We start from the raw sequence: 16,821 nt of genomic DNA on the forward strand, positions 1-16,821 counted from the left end.
GCAAGTGTATATGTATGTGTCTTGTAGATTATTTAAAATTAAACCATGATAGAATATGACTTTACATTGCGCACTAAATATTCCTCTCTGCTTATATATCTAAAACAAAAACTATCCAACCAAATTACCTAACCCTAAATCATATTTAAACTCCTAATTTAAAAAGAAAAAAGAAAAAAAATTACATGCAGGGGTTTCAGTGTCTTAATGGTGGTGGGAGGCCAATATAACAGAGGTGGTGACCCCTCAGATTCTTCTTTCTTTCTCTTTCAAATATTTTGTTAGTTTCAGGTCTTTTATTTTGGTAATATATAGTGAAATAGTGTGTTTTATTTAACAATTCACAACATTTTTGTGTCTTTCTATCTCTCCCTAGGGCTTTAGCTGGTTAGTTATTACTATTAATCATTATTTATTATTATTATTATTATTTCTTTTTTTTAAATACTAAAACAGTAGGTATGCTAAAAGATATGAAGAATAGAGAAATATGTGGTGTAATTTTAGGCAATTAATGAGATATTAATAAGATAACAGTAAAATAAGTTAATGTGAACTTTTGGGTAATAGTAAACAAAACTTAATGAAATAGGTAAAAAATGCAAAATGTAAAATTAGAGCGCTACTTAGTAGGACCTCATGCACTCCCACGTGAGGTCTTTATATATATATATATATATATATATATTGATTAGTAAATATTTTAATATGGCTGCAAGGGTGTTAATGGCTGCTTCTGTTGAAATAGGGGGCACTCAAATGTGGATAGAAGAGTGTCTACCTATTATGCAATCCACTGTAAATTTTAAGTCTTTTTTTTTTCCTCTAATAAACTATCGTTTCAATAAAAAAATAAAAAGTAATAACAAAAAAAAAGAAGACTAAACCATGGTTCTAATTTACCAAAATGGTACTCTCCTTTTGTGAGGGAATACAGGAACAAGCCTAACATATATCTAATAAATCTTTTTTATTTGAGGAATATTACTTACTATTCTTTTATTTTTGAGTTAGTTTAGAGTGAACTTTGTTAGATGCTCATTTTGGAAGCCCAATAGTAGGAAGAAGCCCAACAATATGGGCAGAAAAGAGTTAGTGGATTGATAGAAAAACCATTAAGCCCAAATGGCAGAAATAATGGATCATAGGTCCATAAAGCAAATAAATGGGCCTTGAGGAAAGCAAATGGGACTAGAGGAGCCTAGAGAAAGAAATAGTAAACCCATGAGCATTATGTGATGTAAAAAAGTAAGAATGAGTCACAGCAAGCTCGAAGTAATGAAGTAAGAAAGTAAGGAGTTGATGGAAACCCCATAAGATCCAAGGATGAAGGATAAGGTAATTGAGCCAGGGAAGCCCAAAAGAGTTAGTAAAAGCTTATGGAAATGCAGAATTAGAAAATGGGCCAAAGATGCCCAAGGAGAAAGAAATGGGCCAAAGGAGCCCACAAGAAATGTAATGGGTCAAGAAAGCACAAAGTAGCATGAGTATAAATCAAATGACCATACAGGGTCATTGTAATCAATTGAGAGAAGAACATGCAACAAGCCCAAAAGAGGCCCAACAAACACGGGTCAAATAATACCACGGCAAGAATAGCAGAATGTTATGGTAGGAATGGCAGCAAGATTACGGAAGGAGTAAAGAATGGACTAAAGAGAGGAAAACCCACAATCAAGCAAGGCCCAGCCTTTGAAAGAAGCAATCCAATAAAGAATGGAAAATCAGAAAACAATTCATGTTATAAGAGGTCAAGGATGAGCGGCAAAATGCATAAATGAACCTTCAGACCATGGTAAACGCATGAGCAGGGAACAAGCTTTTGACGTACACAGAAGTGGAACACGCGCAAGACCTATGCACTACCAACCTGTACCTAGCCAATGCAGGAGTGGTGGGTCATGGGTCAGAGGTAAGAGAGGGTATGGTTTGGCGGTGAGGAGAAAGGAAAGCCTATTCTGGGGTTCTCGCTCAGATTCTTTTGGGGGAGATGTCTTATTAGGATGACATACCATCCAAAAGAAGGAAGGATGAGTTGGAACCACTAAGTGCATGCCATGAGAGATAGCAAGCGAGAATACCCACACTGTGATGGATAAGAATGCCACGGTGGACAAGCAAACAAAACAGTCTTCTTTGTCTGGTAATAGGGAGTAGCATAGCTAGCACAGGAAAGCGATGGTGGCTGCTGGGCAGCTTACAAACCAGTGGGTGGTTAGGAAGGACACCCTAATCCAGAAAAAAGTAATTAAAGACTAAAATGGTAAAAACCAGTCACGGTAAGCAGTATATAAAGGGTCCTTGCCATGCACAGTAACATCATGGCAACAGTAGTAATTACTAAGAGAGAATCACAGCACCACCATCACACTACACAAGTAAGCATTAAGAAAGAAAGAAAAGGAGGGGAAAGAATTAAAGTAGCAAAAACATAGTGAAAGAAACAGAGGATTAGGAAGAAAAAAAAAGTGTGGAATGACAAGCATGCACTAATAGGCTAATCCTTTCTTTCCCTCTAAAAGCCTACTCTCTGTTGGGGATAAATGATTTGTTTGGGTACAAGCCATTCAAGTTTGTTCCCTCAAAGTGGATAATTTCTATAGTAGGATCCTCCTGCAAGATTACCCACATTGAGGTAGTGGTTCCCTCCTTGGTATTAGTCCCGTAACACAACTGAACGCGACAGACTAACCTTTTCATTCTTTGATTTTACTACTTATCGTTATTATTCCCTTTCTTATCTTTGCAATTTCACTCATCACGTGTTCCTTGTTCCTATATATTGTTCTTTTTCTTATTTTAATATATCTATCTGTTGAAACTCTTTTGCAATAGTTTCGTTTCGTCTAACAATAAGTGCATAGCCTTTGTTATTGTCCCATTTGTATTTGCCTGCTGTAACTCTGTTGTAACAGTTACGCCTGCCATGGACATGTGATCAAAGTTTTAGCAAAAAGAGGCTTAGTTTGTACACAAGCCAAACAATGTGAGTTACAATTGGACCGGTCCTAACTTTCCTACTCAGAACACTTGGGCCTCAGTGCAGCAGGATGCAGCCCAGCACAACATCTCAAAAAAGCCCACCACAAACTTCAAATCAAAGAGATGGTGTGGAGGTAATTAATGAATGAGGCTATACATTAAAAGCATCTAAAAAATATTTCCATTTTATAATTATTTTTGGAGGCATAGGAAGCCACAAGCAAGCCTAGGCCTAAAGCTAGCTTTGAATAAAACAAATAGATTTTTTTATTGCACGAAAATGGTATTATACATCAAGCGTATAACTTCTTATCAACTTAAAACTTGCTTTTGTTTATTCTCTGGAATTTGGATAAGCTTATTTTTATCTCAAAAGAGAATATACAAATTTTAAAACATCATATTACAAAGATACAACTATATTTTATATATATATAAAATTAAACTAATAAAATTAAGCTTATCTAAACGCACATTGTATTTATTAAGTTTTGATTTAATTGGAATAGTATTCAATCCAACAAACTCTTTTTAAAATTAATATTTTGCTAAAGAGAAACAGGAGTTTATTTCTTGGTTTGAAGAATGTGTCTATTTTCTTTTCCCAATTGTATAGCATGATTATTAGTCAATAAAGTCTACCATCAATTTCCCTAAAGAGAAAAGTTTAATGGAAATATGGTTTAAATCTCCCCTCCCTCCCTCTAACTAGTAACAACTATTGAGTTATAAAAATAAAAAATAAAAAATAAAAACTAATGTTTTACTTCTATCCATCCCAATTATTGAATTGGCATATCAGGCCCAAAACCTTGGGCTTAGGGTGAAACTTTTCAAATAGACCCAAGGACAAGTTGGACGGGAGACCGAGACCATGAGCAACCCTGGTCAGATGTGTCATTGAGCTAGATTATGCCATTGTTCAATTTTGTAATGCTAAAAAGCTCAAACTTGGACTGGGCTTTAATCAAAACTAGCCCATGCTATACAAGCAGCTTTTGGAATTTGAAGCTTTTAGCCTTTGAGGGTCGTTCACAATTTGGTCGAAACTCATTACCTAAATAAATAAAATCCTTTTTGAGAAACAAACATACACACACAAGAAAGAGGAAAAGAAGATTTAACACAAAGGCATATCACAACACTAAAAAAAAAAAAAAAAAAAAAATTCCCATCTTTTTTTTTTTCCTTCACCCACTGGATGGAAGGCCATTACCAAAATGGTCATGTAGTTTATGAGGGAATAAATGAGTCTAACATACATCTAATAAATCTTTCAAATTAATTTGAGCATCACTTAAGATTCTTTTATTTTTGAGTTAGTTCAGAGTGACTTCCAAATAAAACAAATAAAATTTGTATTGCATGGGAATGGTATTTATTGGTGTACGTCAGGCCCATCCTTGAACCCACAATATATATATATATATATATAGACGCACTATAACTAGGTTAATACTGTCATATTATCATTGTAGTTGTGTACTGTTATGTGTCTTTGGTCTCTCTATATAATATATGACCCCCTTGGGGGTAAAATTTGTAAATACTCTTAATTTTAAAATTATACAACAAAATGTTAATGTTTTAAAACTCAATTTTGACAAAATCGAGTTTTGTGTAAAACTCGATATTCTCAAAATCGAGTTCTATGTATATATTTACATAGACTCAATATTAGCAATGTCGAGTTCCACTTAAATTTTCAAAAAAATTTAAACGGCAAAATATGTATAGAACTCAATTTTGTTAACGTCGAGATCTAAAAACACAAACATTTTACTTAATAGTTTAGGAAGAGGAGAGGAGTATTTTGCGAAATAGTCTTAAAATTAAGTATATTTACCTATTTTTCCCGCCTCATTATGTACAATATTATTCTCCGTTCCAATAGTATTAATGTATTATACATCAATCGCATGTACAATTTAATCTTTATTTTCTACCCGACAAGAACAATGGTGGAGGTCATCTCAAGATTCTCAACACAATTTTTTTTTTTTTTTAAAAAGACAAAAATATAAGCTATTTGATCAAATACTCTAAATAAGTAATGTCCCATGATTATGAGATACGGTACCTCTTAATTTGACCTGTAACTACAGAGTATATACTACTATATACTACATTATTGTCAATAATTTTTCCCAGTATCAGATTCAATCTTGGACATCTTACATATAATATTACAAAACATGGATCATAATTCATAATTAGAAAGACATTCCGCCAGCTTAATCCTACGAAGGAAAGTTTCCCATGAAACTGTTGCTATTATTAGAGAAACCAAGGATTTGTTAATGCTTCTAAATTATAATAAGAGCAAGCTGTCCCACATTTTGTTGCTGGGTGACAACACAATTGGTGAGAAAACCCAACCCAAGAACAATATTACTACCAAAAACACCAAGGGAGATTTAGGTAGGTCAAAGGTATCACGATCCTCTTTATTTTGTAATTGAGCAAGGCCTTCATGATCAAGCCTTATTAGTTTCACTTTCAATGATCTAAGGAAATGTTTGGTTGGGATGATTTTAAGGAGGATGAAAAAAGGGGAGTGGAAAATAGAAGAGAAAATTGGTTGGATAGGTATTTGGTTTGGAAGGGGAAGGAGAGAAAAATGGTAGACTTGATTGTTTTTTTTAGGGTCCACCAAAACTCAATCTCCCCAAAATAGAGAGAAAATAAGAGTGAAAATGAGGTAAAAAAATTTGGACTAAAATGGCCACGTGCATGTTGACCATGTTTCTTTGTTTTGTTATTATTATTATTATTATTTTGCAACATTTGTTTCTTTTAATTTTCCCTATCCTTTTTGATTTTGTTTTGTTTTTGTTTTTTTTTTTTATTTAAGAAAACAATTTTAGGTTCTTGAATTTCTTGTGCTTTTTTAAATACAAAAAAAATAAATTAAATGAAGTGCCCATTCATTTATATTGTTTAAAAATAAAACTATAAGAAAGTGTTTAATAAATTTTTTTTTTTCTAATGTGGATATGATTGTAAATTTATACAAATTACATTTTTTATCTTATAATTTTTCTTCTCAACCAAACAAAATAGTTTTTATCCTTCTACTTTTTCACATCTGCAACCAAACATAAATAAAAGAAACTAAAATCTCTTATATCCTCTCACTTTTCTATCTCCTCTCAATTTTCTATTTTTTTACTTTTCCATCTCTCTAACCAAACAAACTGTAAGGGTGGAATTAGGGTCCTTCAGAATGTTTAGTGTAAATTCATTGTAAAATTCCAAAAATTATATCTATATATTTTAAAATATGTGGATTGACTTTTGGCATATTATCAATAATTTTTTGGTTAAAATATTGTTTTCGTTCCTTAGCTTTACCAAAAATTTGGCGTTGATCCCTATAATTTTAAATGTCCATTCTTGTCTCTAAAATTTTCAAAACATACTATTCTATGTCCTTCTGTCTACATCTGTTGTTGTAGTTGACAATATTCAACAAATTTAGAATACTACAAAAGCAAGAAAATAAATGATATAATGATGTGTGTATGTGTTTGTTTTTTTTGTGTTTGCCTTTTTAATTGCTCATAGTAAAAACGCAAGAGTACATGCCGTGCCATGAACAAGCTTAGATTCAACTCATTGTCGCTTCCACAACTCAACGAGTTTGGTTAATTAATGCAAACACAAGATGATCCATCCTCACTCAGTGCAGCCTTGGAAACATCTTTCATAGCAAGGGTCCATTCTGTGGTCGAGTTATCAATTTTTGAGTCCATTAACTCTAGAACTCGCTTCTGTACCTTTATTTCACTCACTAACCTGCTCTCTTCCTCCTCATTCATCCACAAAGCAATTTTCACATCCACCACGACCAGCACTCCTATTGAAACCTTTGCTAAGGAGTAATTTTGTCACGGTGAAATGTTAGTCCCACGTGTGTGCCAATAATTTAATGCCATGCGTCCATGTTTTTAAAAAGAATATAGGTTGGAAGAATTTATATTTTACATTAGCATTCTAACAGGTAACGTAGGATATAAACTAACATAGATAAAAAGATGTAAAATAAAACATTTTTATAAGTTTAGGTGCAAAACACGAACCTTCTGTAGTTTAGGGATAAAAACCAAATTTTTGTTAAGGTTTAAGGATGAAAACAATATTTTAGCCTAATTTTTATAGATTTGAAGCTTTACGACACAACAAGTTACAAACTATTCAACAAACTATTTTTTAGTTACCCTTCAACATGCACAACTAGATTATGAGAACGATTAGAGTATTCAGAAGCTTTTCTTGGAAATGAAATCCTAAACAGATCACAACTTGAAAATAAGGGTAATAGCACTTTTAGAAGAAAGAAAAACTAGGAATCTACACTTCGAAAGAAATATTTAGAAAAGAAACTTTCAGAAAGCAGATTTAGATAAAATTTCTCTAGTTTCTAGCTGAGGGGCTGGTGTCGTACAGCCTTCTTCCATCCCAAAGACGCTCCTTAAATTAAAAAATCTTTGCATGTGGTCATAGTTCACTCTTTACTTTTTCATAACTGCTGCAAAACTCGAACAGTATGGTGCATGCAGTATTTTACTTTCATCACTGATTCACTTCGGTCAGGGACTCGAAATAATTAACTAGTACACAATGAAAATGGGGTGTTTGTCGCTAAGCTAATAGACTAGAATAATTGATTGTGGGATACAAAAGATGGTCTCTTTTATGGATAGATAATAGTAGAAGAAAATTCTTTGTAAAAGCAGGTTATTTAGTGCATCAACAACTGTGCTTCTGGACCAATAGTACTTGTTTGGGATTTTCGTTTTATTAAGAAGGCAAGCAATGTGTTAGCCTATAATGTGACACTGTGAGCAACTTCTTATGGGGTTTTGGGAATGTCTTGCTAAGGCAGTGAAGGTACTGTCTTGCAATGGCAGTGATTGTACAAATCCTTTGTAGCATTGGGCTTGTTTCTCTTGGTTTTTCAATAAATTTAAATTAAGGGGAAAAAATTGAGTTTAGTTCACATCCCCAACAGCATCAGCGGATTTATGAAAGAGAGATGACAGCCACCCCTCCCCCCCACCCGCGGCAGAACTCACTAGAGGCAGTCCAAGTTGCAAATGAGCTAATATATTAAAAACTGTAGGATATGACAAAAAGACCATGCTACAAAGGCATTAGATCTAGATCCACTCCATTTCTCGTGATCAAAGATTTAGTTCCAAAGATTTATATAAAGATAAACTTTTGAGACAATTAGTAATTTAATATGGTATCAAAGTAAGAGATGCTAAGGCTATGTTTGTTTCGACTGTAAAGAAATTTGGAAAAATATTCTACACTCTTGATGGTGTTTGGGTAAACATGAAAATTTGGTCAAATTGAAAATAAATTCATTTGATCAGAAAATATGGTGACATGGAGTGTAATATGTTTTACACTTCCAAATTACCTTCAAATCATTTTCCACTCTCTTCACATCACACATCTGCTAGCCGAAGGAAAGAGAGAGAGCTTACCTATGGCTCCACTGCAAGTTCATGCCTCCTCTCACTAGACCGTCTTCACCGTCGCTCACCATTGCTCCACCGTGACCCACCCACGAACTGATCGCACTGCCTTGACCCACCCACAAACCGTTCGAACCATTATGCCCACACACCCATTAACAACGACCACCGTAACTAGATCAGACCACCTCTACCTTGACGGGGCCTTTAGATCTCGCTTATGATCTCAGTGCCACTGCCTCTCTCTCTCTCAAGCTCGTTGTCACTGCTTCTCTCTTTCTCAGATCTCGCCACCGCCTCTACCTTTCTCTTTCTCGCTGTCGCCGCCTTAACCCTCTCTCTCTCTCTCTCTCTCTCTCATGATCTAGTGTTAGGTCTGTGGAATTGAGATTTTCGTTTTGTATTTTTTTTTCCTTTGGGTTTATATATTGAGATTTTTATTATAATATTTATTTGGAAACTGTGAAGATATGAGAAATGGGTAGAAAATGTGTTTTTTAGAGTAATTTCAAGAACACAAACGTACATGAAAATATTTTCCTAAACAGTTTTTGGAATACAACCAAACACCTGAAAATATTGTCATTTTCCAAAAATATTTTCAGCTGAAATTATTTTACACTTAGAAAATATTTTACATGAAGCCAAACACAGCCTAAGTTCGATCCTTGACATAAGTCTACATTCCATTTAAAATGTTAAAATCTCATGTGTTAGGACCTACTTATTAAGGGAGAGTTTAGGCTCACACATGAGGGGAGGGTTAGAACTATAATTAAATGATTAAATCTACAGTTTTCTAACAATTTAAGTTTTTTGGAGAATCGGTAATTTATCAGTATATTGTGTGATGTCATTTAAATTCTATCATATCAATTAATGATTGATGATTGATTTTAAATAACATGACTCTGTATATAATCCTAATTCCTAAACTACTAAAAAATAAATTTGTAATCATGAAATGAACAACTTGTTGCCATAGCGAAAACATATTGGTATATGTAAAGTTGTAATTTTCAATTATATTTTGTTAGTTTTAATTCCATGTCAAATTTGATTGTATTTATTCAATCATTTCCTTGTATGTTTGTGAGAGTTAATGTAAGGGTTGAGTGTGTGAAATTTGGTGAAGAATTGTGAAGAAAAGACAACTCATGACTTGCTCACGACTAGCTCGCGAGTGGACAACCAGCGAAAGGTCACGTAAAAAGTACATGCTAGAAGCTGAAAAGCTAAGTGTCAGGAGGCATCTCGCGACTAGTCCAACTCGCGAGATGACTCACGAAATGCACTGCCAACCTGTTTTAGTATGCTTTCCTAATTTCTTTACCTACACCATAAAAGCTCACATTACCCATGAAACTATAAGGAGACTTTTAGAGAGAAAACTCTAGAAATACACTTGAGAGTTAGAAATTGTAAACCCACAATCATTTACACATTTCTCTTAGTTTTTCTCTACTCCTACATCTCTAATTACAAATCCTTGAGAGACTTTTATCCCAAACACATACCTCACTCAATTTGAGTGTTGAAAGTTGTTTTGGTGCATGTGGGAAACATTGGAAGAAGTCATTCTATGGTGGATGCAATTTAGAGCTAATTACGGGATTCAGATAATTAGTAAAGACATGACTTGGTGAAGTCTGTTGGAAGTTGGAACTTGAAGGGTTCAAGTACAGTGGGTAGATTAGGCTTGAATGGTCTTCTTGATATCTTTGTATTCCAATTTTATTCACTAGTGGATCATTTCAGCTTGGAGGGCCGTTGAGAGGTTTTTCTCCAAGTATTTCAGTTTCCTCTTCGATAACATGTCTTGGTGTTATCTTCTATTTGCATCTCACTTCCCTTACTTCTTGTGCTTTATAATTACTTATTGATTATGTTTGTATATGCACTAGGTAGTAGTCCCAGTTAATTGCGCATTAATTACTCTTATTCCGCACTTAATTGAGTAGGTTAAAAGCAATTTAGTCGTAAGTTTAAAATTGGAAGTCTAAACAAACTTTAGTGTTTTGCACTATTGAGCTTTCAGTACGTTGTGTAAAATGATCTTTGGTAACATTCCTACATGAAGATAAATTGTAATCATTATTATGGACTTGTGATTGATCTCACAAACAAACAATAGGAACAAATAAAACTAGAAGAAAAAAAAAATAGCTAACCATACACAAGAGAAGAACACTATGGATTTATGTAACTTGACTTTAGGCATACTTCCACAAACACAGGAGGATGAATTTACTATATCAGAGAGAGAGATTATAAAGTCTTTACACACTTAAAGAACACCCATAGACAACAAAATCTCCCTCCTTATGGGAGGATTTATGCACCCAAAGCCACCAAACATTTTCTAGTCTTATCTAATTCAAAAAACTTCAATACTATTTCTTGGTAACAATGACTATTTTCCTTAATGGAAAAGGAATCAATTTATTTTTTTAATAAAGAATATAGTTTTTTCCACTTAAAATAAAATCAAATATTAAATTTAGGAATTTGAGACAATTTCTAATAAATCTCCACCTTCATTAAAATTCCACCAAGAAATATTCTTCTTTTGGCAAGAGTTCCACCTTAATCCAAAAAACAATGTCACAAATTGAACCAAAAACTAATAATGAGTCCACCTCAACAATATTTACAGACCACCAAAGTGCATCAAATTCTCTCTCCACCTTGGCATGAATCAAGCCACCATATACAATTTCTTCATACATCTCTAACTTGGCGGGATGTCTCTCAAGAGAGCTTACAAAGTGTTTCACTCTTTCACAAACTAACAAAATCTCTTTAGAGCTAACTTAAAATCTCTCTACGCATGCAAGAGTACCACCCTTGGGCCAAAAGCTACCAACCATTTGTAGTATTGTTTATTTTTAAGATTCAATTCCTTTTTACTAATGGCAATGAATACCTTTCTTTTAGTGGATAAGGAATATCCATTCATTGATTTAATAAAGAATAAATTTTTATTCCACTAAAAAACAATAAAGTCAAATTAATAATTTTTCACAATTTCCAACATTATCACCATTTTTTCAAAAACAAAAAGTGATTTATCAAAAATTGTCATTTTCCACTAAAAAGGATTTGGAGTTTGATGTAACATTTTGGATTGTTTCAGTTTGGTTAGAAAAATGAAAATTTTCAATACCAATTCTTACTAATATACCATTTTGAAATTATCATAATTATTCATATAGAAAGAGAGGTTAATTTGTGAATAAGTTTATGTTTTATAGTGAATATAATATACTTTTCTGGTTGTACTTGGGAAAAAGAAATGAAATATGCATATTAAATGTTTTTAGATTTTTAACATCTTTCCATGAGAGAGAGAGAAATTTGTGCAAACCCAACTAGCCATCATCTTAACCATACTTGACAAATAATCTTAGTCATCCATCTCTAAAATCCCAAAACCCTCTCTCTCTCTCTCTGTATTTTCTTCTCCACAACCGCCTCCTTAAAGGCCAAACACACCTGACATCATCTTCTTCCATGATGTCAAATTAAACAAAAAACAAGAACACTAAAAACCAAATCAAAGCAAGGGAGAAAGAGGCGGGAGGGTCTTACAAAAGAAAGAGGAGCACAATAGGAAATTGTGCATCAAATCTAATAAAGAGTTTATTTAATTTTGGGTACTAAGTCAATTTCTAATTACAAGCTGAAACACCAAATACATTCAACCTAGTATTATTCAATATTTAGCATAAACATTTCAAAAGAGTTATTTATGCTTGATCACATGTCAATACGAAAAATACCGACCAAACGGGCGATACAGTAAAGTATCGACAACTTTGTTTTGATGTCCCCTTTATTTTTTTGACATGCTAGCTTTCACTCTCGTTAAATCCCTGCCATGTGTGAAAACCTAAAAATTCTATTAGTTTGGAGGACCCACATCGAGTGTTGTTGTAAATGCAAAGTTCATACTTTCAACTCGTACGTACCATATCAGAGCTCAATTCAATTTGACCTCTCTGTCTTTAATTTCCTTTTCTCTCGTCTACATGTCATGGCCATCTCTGCCAAAATCTGAGAAAAGAAATGAAAGGCAGGCACAAAGCCCAAGACTTTAAAAACAAAACAGAAATAGTGCCGAGAATATTAAGGCCAAGAGGAAAAGTTATCTATTTTTTTTATTTTTTACAATCATTTTTGTGCTTTATATATATATATATACATATACACACATATTAGATTCACCAGAACAAATCAAGCTTCCATGATGACTGTGAAGTAAAAAGAGTTTACTCCACGCCCCCATACCCATTACCACTAGCAGCTTTGAAGTTTGAGCTCAAAACCCAAAGTTAGAGAGAGAGAGAGAGAGAGAGAGAGAGAGAGAGATTTTTTGTTGTGTGGGTTTGTGTGATTGTTTCTTTAGAAAGTGGATAATATGAGTAATTGGCTGGGGTTCTCTCTGACTCCACACTTGAGGATTGATGATGGTTTTGGGAGAGACACCCACCAAGACCATGGAGCTTTTCCTCCTCACTTGTCTGTCATGCCCTTGCGCTCTGATGGCTCTCTCTGTGTTGCTGCTGACCCTTTTAGGCGCTCCAATGTTGCTGATGGTAATCTTGCAAGTTAAATAAAACCTTTCCTTTTTTTGTTTTGCTTGTTGTTGAAGCTAATGGTTTTGTTTCCCTTTTTCTGTTTTTGCATGTTACTAAATATGAAACTGAGTCTATGAGTTTTCAAATCTCTTATTGGCGATTATTTTATAGATTGGAGATATGAGCATGCCATGGGTGCAACAAATCCAGATGAAGATGGACCAAAGCTTGAAGATTTCTTAGGCTGCTGTTACTCTAACTCATCGCCTGATGAAACCAAAGTCTATTGCCAAACCCAAGAGAACCAAAACCATAGCAATAACAATATCTACAAAATCAATGTTAACATAGCCCCTAACAACTTCAACACCAATGGTGAAATTGATTCCGGAGACAATAATCTCACAACCCCATCTCCCTTATTCCAACCTTATAACCAGTTCAATGAAACCACACAAGCTCTAATGACTAGCAGTGGCATGTACAAGTCTTGGTTAGGCCAAACACCATTTTCTGATGCAAAATCTTCAACTCAGCCAAATGGGTGTAGTTTTCAGTCTCTAGCTCTCACTATGAGCCCAAGTGCAGAAAACGATATTGGTGCAATTTCACCTTTGCAAGTGGTAGCTGATCATACCCGCAAAAGAGCTGTGTCAAAGTCTCTTGCTAGAGAACCTGTTCCTCGTAAATCCATTGATACTTTTGGTCAGAGAACCTCTCAGTATCGTGGTGTTACTAGGTACTACAAGAACACTTTTTTATGCTGCTTTATTTGATGCAAGTCTTAGTTTGAATCTTGATAAAGTTCATATTTTTAAGTAATAATTCACTTTTTTTGGGGGGTGTCATATGGGTTTTTGTGATTTGTTAGACATAGATGGACTGGGAGATATGAGGCCCATTTGTGGGATAATAGCTGCAGAAAGGAGGGGCAAACAAGGAAAGGAAGGCAAGGTGAGATTGTGAAGAACATTTTATAGGACTTGTTTGGTTGTCCAAAATGTGCTTTCCTTTTGCATTTTGTTTAGATAAAAAGGAACAACAAAATGTGTTTCTTTTATATTCATGGTCCCCTCATGTATTCATTTTCAACCAAATCCCAGCTTGTTTTCAGTTATATTCAGTTTTTATTTGTAACCCAAAACAAAAATGGTAGATCCAAACATGCTCTACCCCCCATATATTTTAACATTTTTTTTTCCTAATGTTTTTTATTTTTGGGAAGAATATACTAACGGTTTTTGTTTCATGGACTGTTTGATTCTTCATCCTGTCACGGCTTCTACTCTGTGCAGTTTATCTTGGTAGGTGAAAGTTTAACTCCCACATCATTCTGCATGTTACTTTGCTTTATTATCTTTGTTGCACCTATTTTTTTCTTTTTCAGAACAAAAAGAAAAACCCATTAAAGATTTAATAATGTGTTTATTGATTACATTCTGGAAATCTGAACCATGGGAATACGTGCATGTTAAAAAAATTAAAACTAAATTCCTCATTGGTAAATGATTACCAGGTGGTTATGATAAAGAAGAAAAAGCAGCAAGGGCTTATGACTTAGCTGCACTCAAGTATTGGGGTCCAACAACTCACATAAATTTCCCAGTAAGTTTGTTAGGGCTTTACTCTATGGACACTATTCAAGCATTCATTTCATGTAACTAAATTTAACTGTTACTATTTTTACTGTAAATGCTCAGATAAGCACTTATGAGAAAGAACTTGAAGAGATGAAGAACATGACTAGGCAAGAATTTGTTGCCAATTTGAGAAGGTACCCATTTGATAATTCCATAAACTATTAATTCTATTTGTTTTTATTTTATATTTTTATATTAGATTTTTTATTAATTAGTTTTTTTTAAATGTGTATATAGGAAGAGCAGTGGGTTTTCAAGAGGGGCATCCATGTATAGAGGAGTGACAAGGTATGGCAGACAGCGGTGGTCTTTAATAATAGAGTTACTATCATTTACTGCATTTGCAGCCTTTTCAATTATCATATAGGCGGCAATAATAGGCAACACTATTATGTATTTTTATATGATATATTGAACATGTATATTTAGTAGTACATTATTGAAGGCCCTTATTGAAATCTTTATCTTTCTTCTCTCTTATGCTGGTGTGTTTTTGTTTTTGGGTGTCTTGGCAGACACCATCAGCATGGAAGGTGGCAAGCTAGAATTGGAAGGGTTGCCGGAAACAAGGACTTGTACCTTGGCACATTTAGTAAGTTTCAACTCATTTATTTACACACCCGCCAACTTTCACTCAGCATAAACCATTTACACACACTTAAAAGCCTCACTTTAATAAGGTCAGTGATGTTATAGTTTTCATTGAAGGGGATTGTACTAATCTAATCACAGTCCTCTAAGATTTGAAAGTCCAAATTAGTTGTTTCTTGTAATAATTGAAACACTCACCCAATAATAAATAAATCCTGCTACAATTATTTCCAACTGTTACGTGAACTTTTTCAATTTAGGTGTGCTACATCTTCAGACCAATTTATGTCTCACATTTATTGTCCATGACTCATGTCGACATATTCCAGGACAAACTATGATGTAGTCTCATATCCAAATTTAATCAAACTCAATTTAGTTTCCACTTCTCAATTCTTAGTATTGTTACAATGATTTGTGTTACTATGTAGGCACACAAGAGGAAGCAGCTGAGGCATATGACATTGCAGCAATTAAGTTTAGGGGAACAAGTGCAGTTACTAATTTTGATATAAGTAGGTACGATGTAAAGAGAATTTGCTCAAGCTCCACGCTGATTGCTGGAGACCTGGCTAAACGTTCACTGAAAGAATCGGCTCCGGCAGCCATTGAGGACTACAACTCTTGTGCACCATCCACTTCTCCTCAACCCCTTTTGGCCATAACAAGCAATGAGCCCTCTGATGAATTGGTTGACATGGTGTGGACTAATAACAACAATGATGAACGTCAACAGCATGAGAATGCAAACACCATTGGTGATGCAACATTGGTGGCTTCAAGCAGCAGGAATTCTTCAAATCCAGGAAGCCCAAAATGCTCATTTGGAGCAAGTAGTGAATATGGAGTTGGTGGTGGTGGTGACTATTCTCATCCATACTTCTCTTTGCAGGGGTCTAAGTATGAAGATGGCAATAGTGGTAATGAAAATGGGGATGCCAATAGGCTTGGAAATTTGGCTATGGTTCATCAAGTCCCTATGTTTGCATTGTGGAATGAGTAAGAGAAATGGTAAAGAAGATTTGAGAACAGAAATTAGTATAGGGAAAGCTAGATAGAATGGTAGAAAAACAATATGAATTTGGGCTTTTTAGAAGCTTATTAGCTTTTCTAATTTCTTGTGACTGTTTTCAACGTGATATCAAAGGAAAGTAGGGATGAAGAGGAAGGTGTAGGTTGGTCTAGTTTGTATTTAATGAAAACAAGTTGTAGTTGAAGTAGAATTTTAGAATCGAAGCTTTAGATTTTAAAGAAATTTTCATATTTACATGGGGTAATGTAACATATGAAGTACGCATCATATTTTCAAATTAATAGTCACTAGACAATTTGACTTCAACCGGTTAGTCTTGACATGGAAGCGAAGTTCGAATTGGTATGGAGCAATATTTATTATGGACATCTTTTCTTCTTATTTTTTATTTTTTATTTTTTATTTATTTTTAATGAACTTCATCATCTTTATTGTGGCACCGGTCACATGAAGCAAAATGATTAAAATAAAATAAATTACTATCTAGGTACTTAAAATAAAATTAA

General features: G+C 34.1%; 1 protein-coding gene across 1 annotated transcript; it reads left to right on the forward strand.

Annotated features, from left to right (window-relative positions):
* The first annotated feature begins 12,654 nt into the window (after window positions 1–12,654).
* On the forward strand, window positions 12,655–16,545 carry LOC112020712 (AP2-like ethylene-responsive transcription factor AIL1). Its single transcript, XM_065767932.1, has 8 exons — window positions 12,655–13,069; window positions 13,223–13,790; window positions 13,923–14,005; window positions 14,568–14,656; window positions 14,752–14,825; window positions 14,929–14,979; window positions 15,207–15,283; window positions 15,714–16,545. Exons 1-8 carry the CDS (start codon window positions 12,892–12,894, stop codon window positions 16,283–16,285), a joined length of 1,692 nt encoding a protein of 563 aa, XP_065624004.1. The 5' UTR covers window positions 12,655–12,891; the 3' UTR covers window positions 16,286–16,545.
* The last annotated feature ends 276 nt before the right edge of the window (window positions 16,546–16,821 follow it).

This window comes from Quercus suber, unplaced genomic scaffold (genome assembly GCF_002906115.3).
Source record: "Quercus suber isolate HL8 unplaced genomic scaffold, Cork oak 2.0 scaffold_864, whole genome shotgun sequence".
Lineage (NCBI taxonomy): Eukaryota > Viridiplantae > Streptophyta > Magnoliopsida > Fagales > Fagaceae > Quercus > Quercus suber.

Excerpts from the sequence above, each read along its gene's own strand:
- LOC112020712 (XM_065767932.1), top strand. The coding sequence starts at position 12,892 with ATGAGTAATTGGCTGGGGTTCTCTCTGACTCCACACTTGAGGATTGAT. Across the intron at positions 14,657-14,751 it reads CAACTCACATAAATTTCCCA|ATAAGCACTTATGAGAAAGA; the intron begins GTAAGTTTGTTA and ends GTAAATGCTCAG. Across the intron at positions 14,980-15,206 it reads ATGTATAGAGGAGTGACAAG|ACACCATCAGCATGGAAGGT; the intron begins GTATGGCAGACA and ends GTGTCTTGGCAG.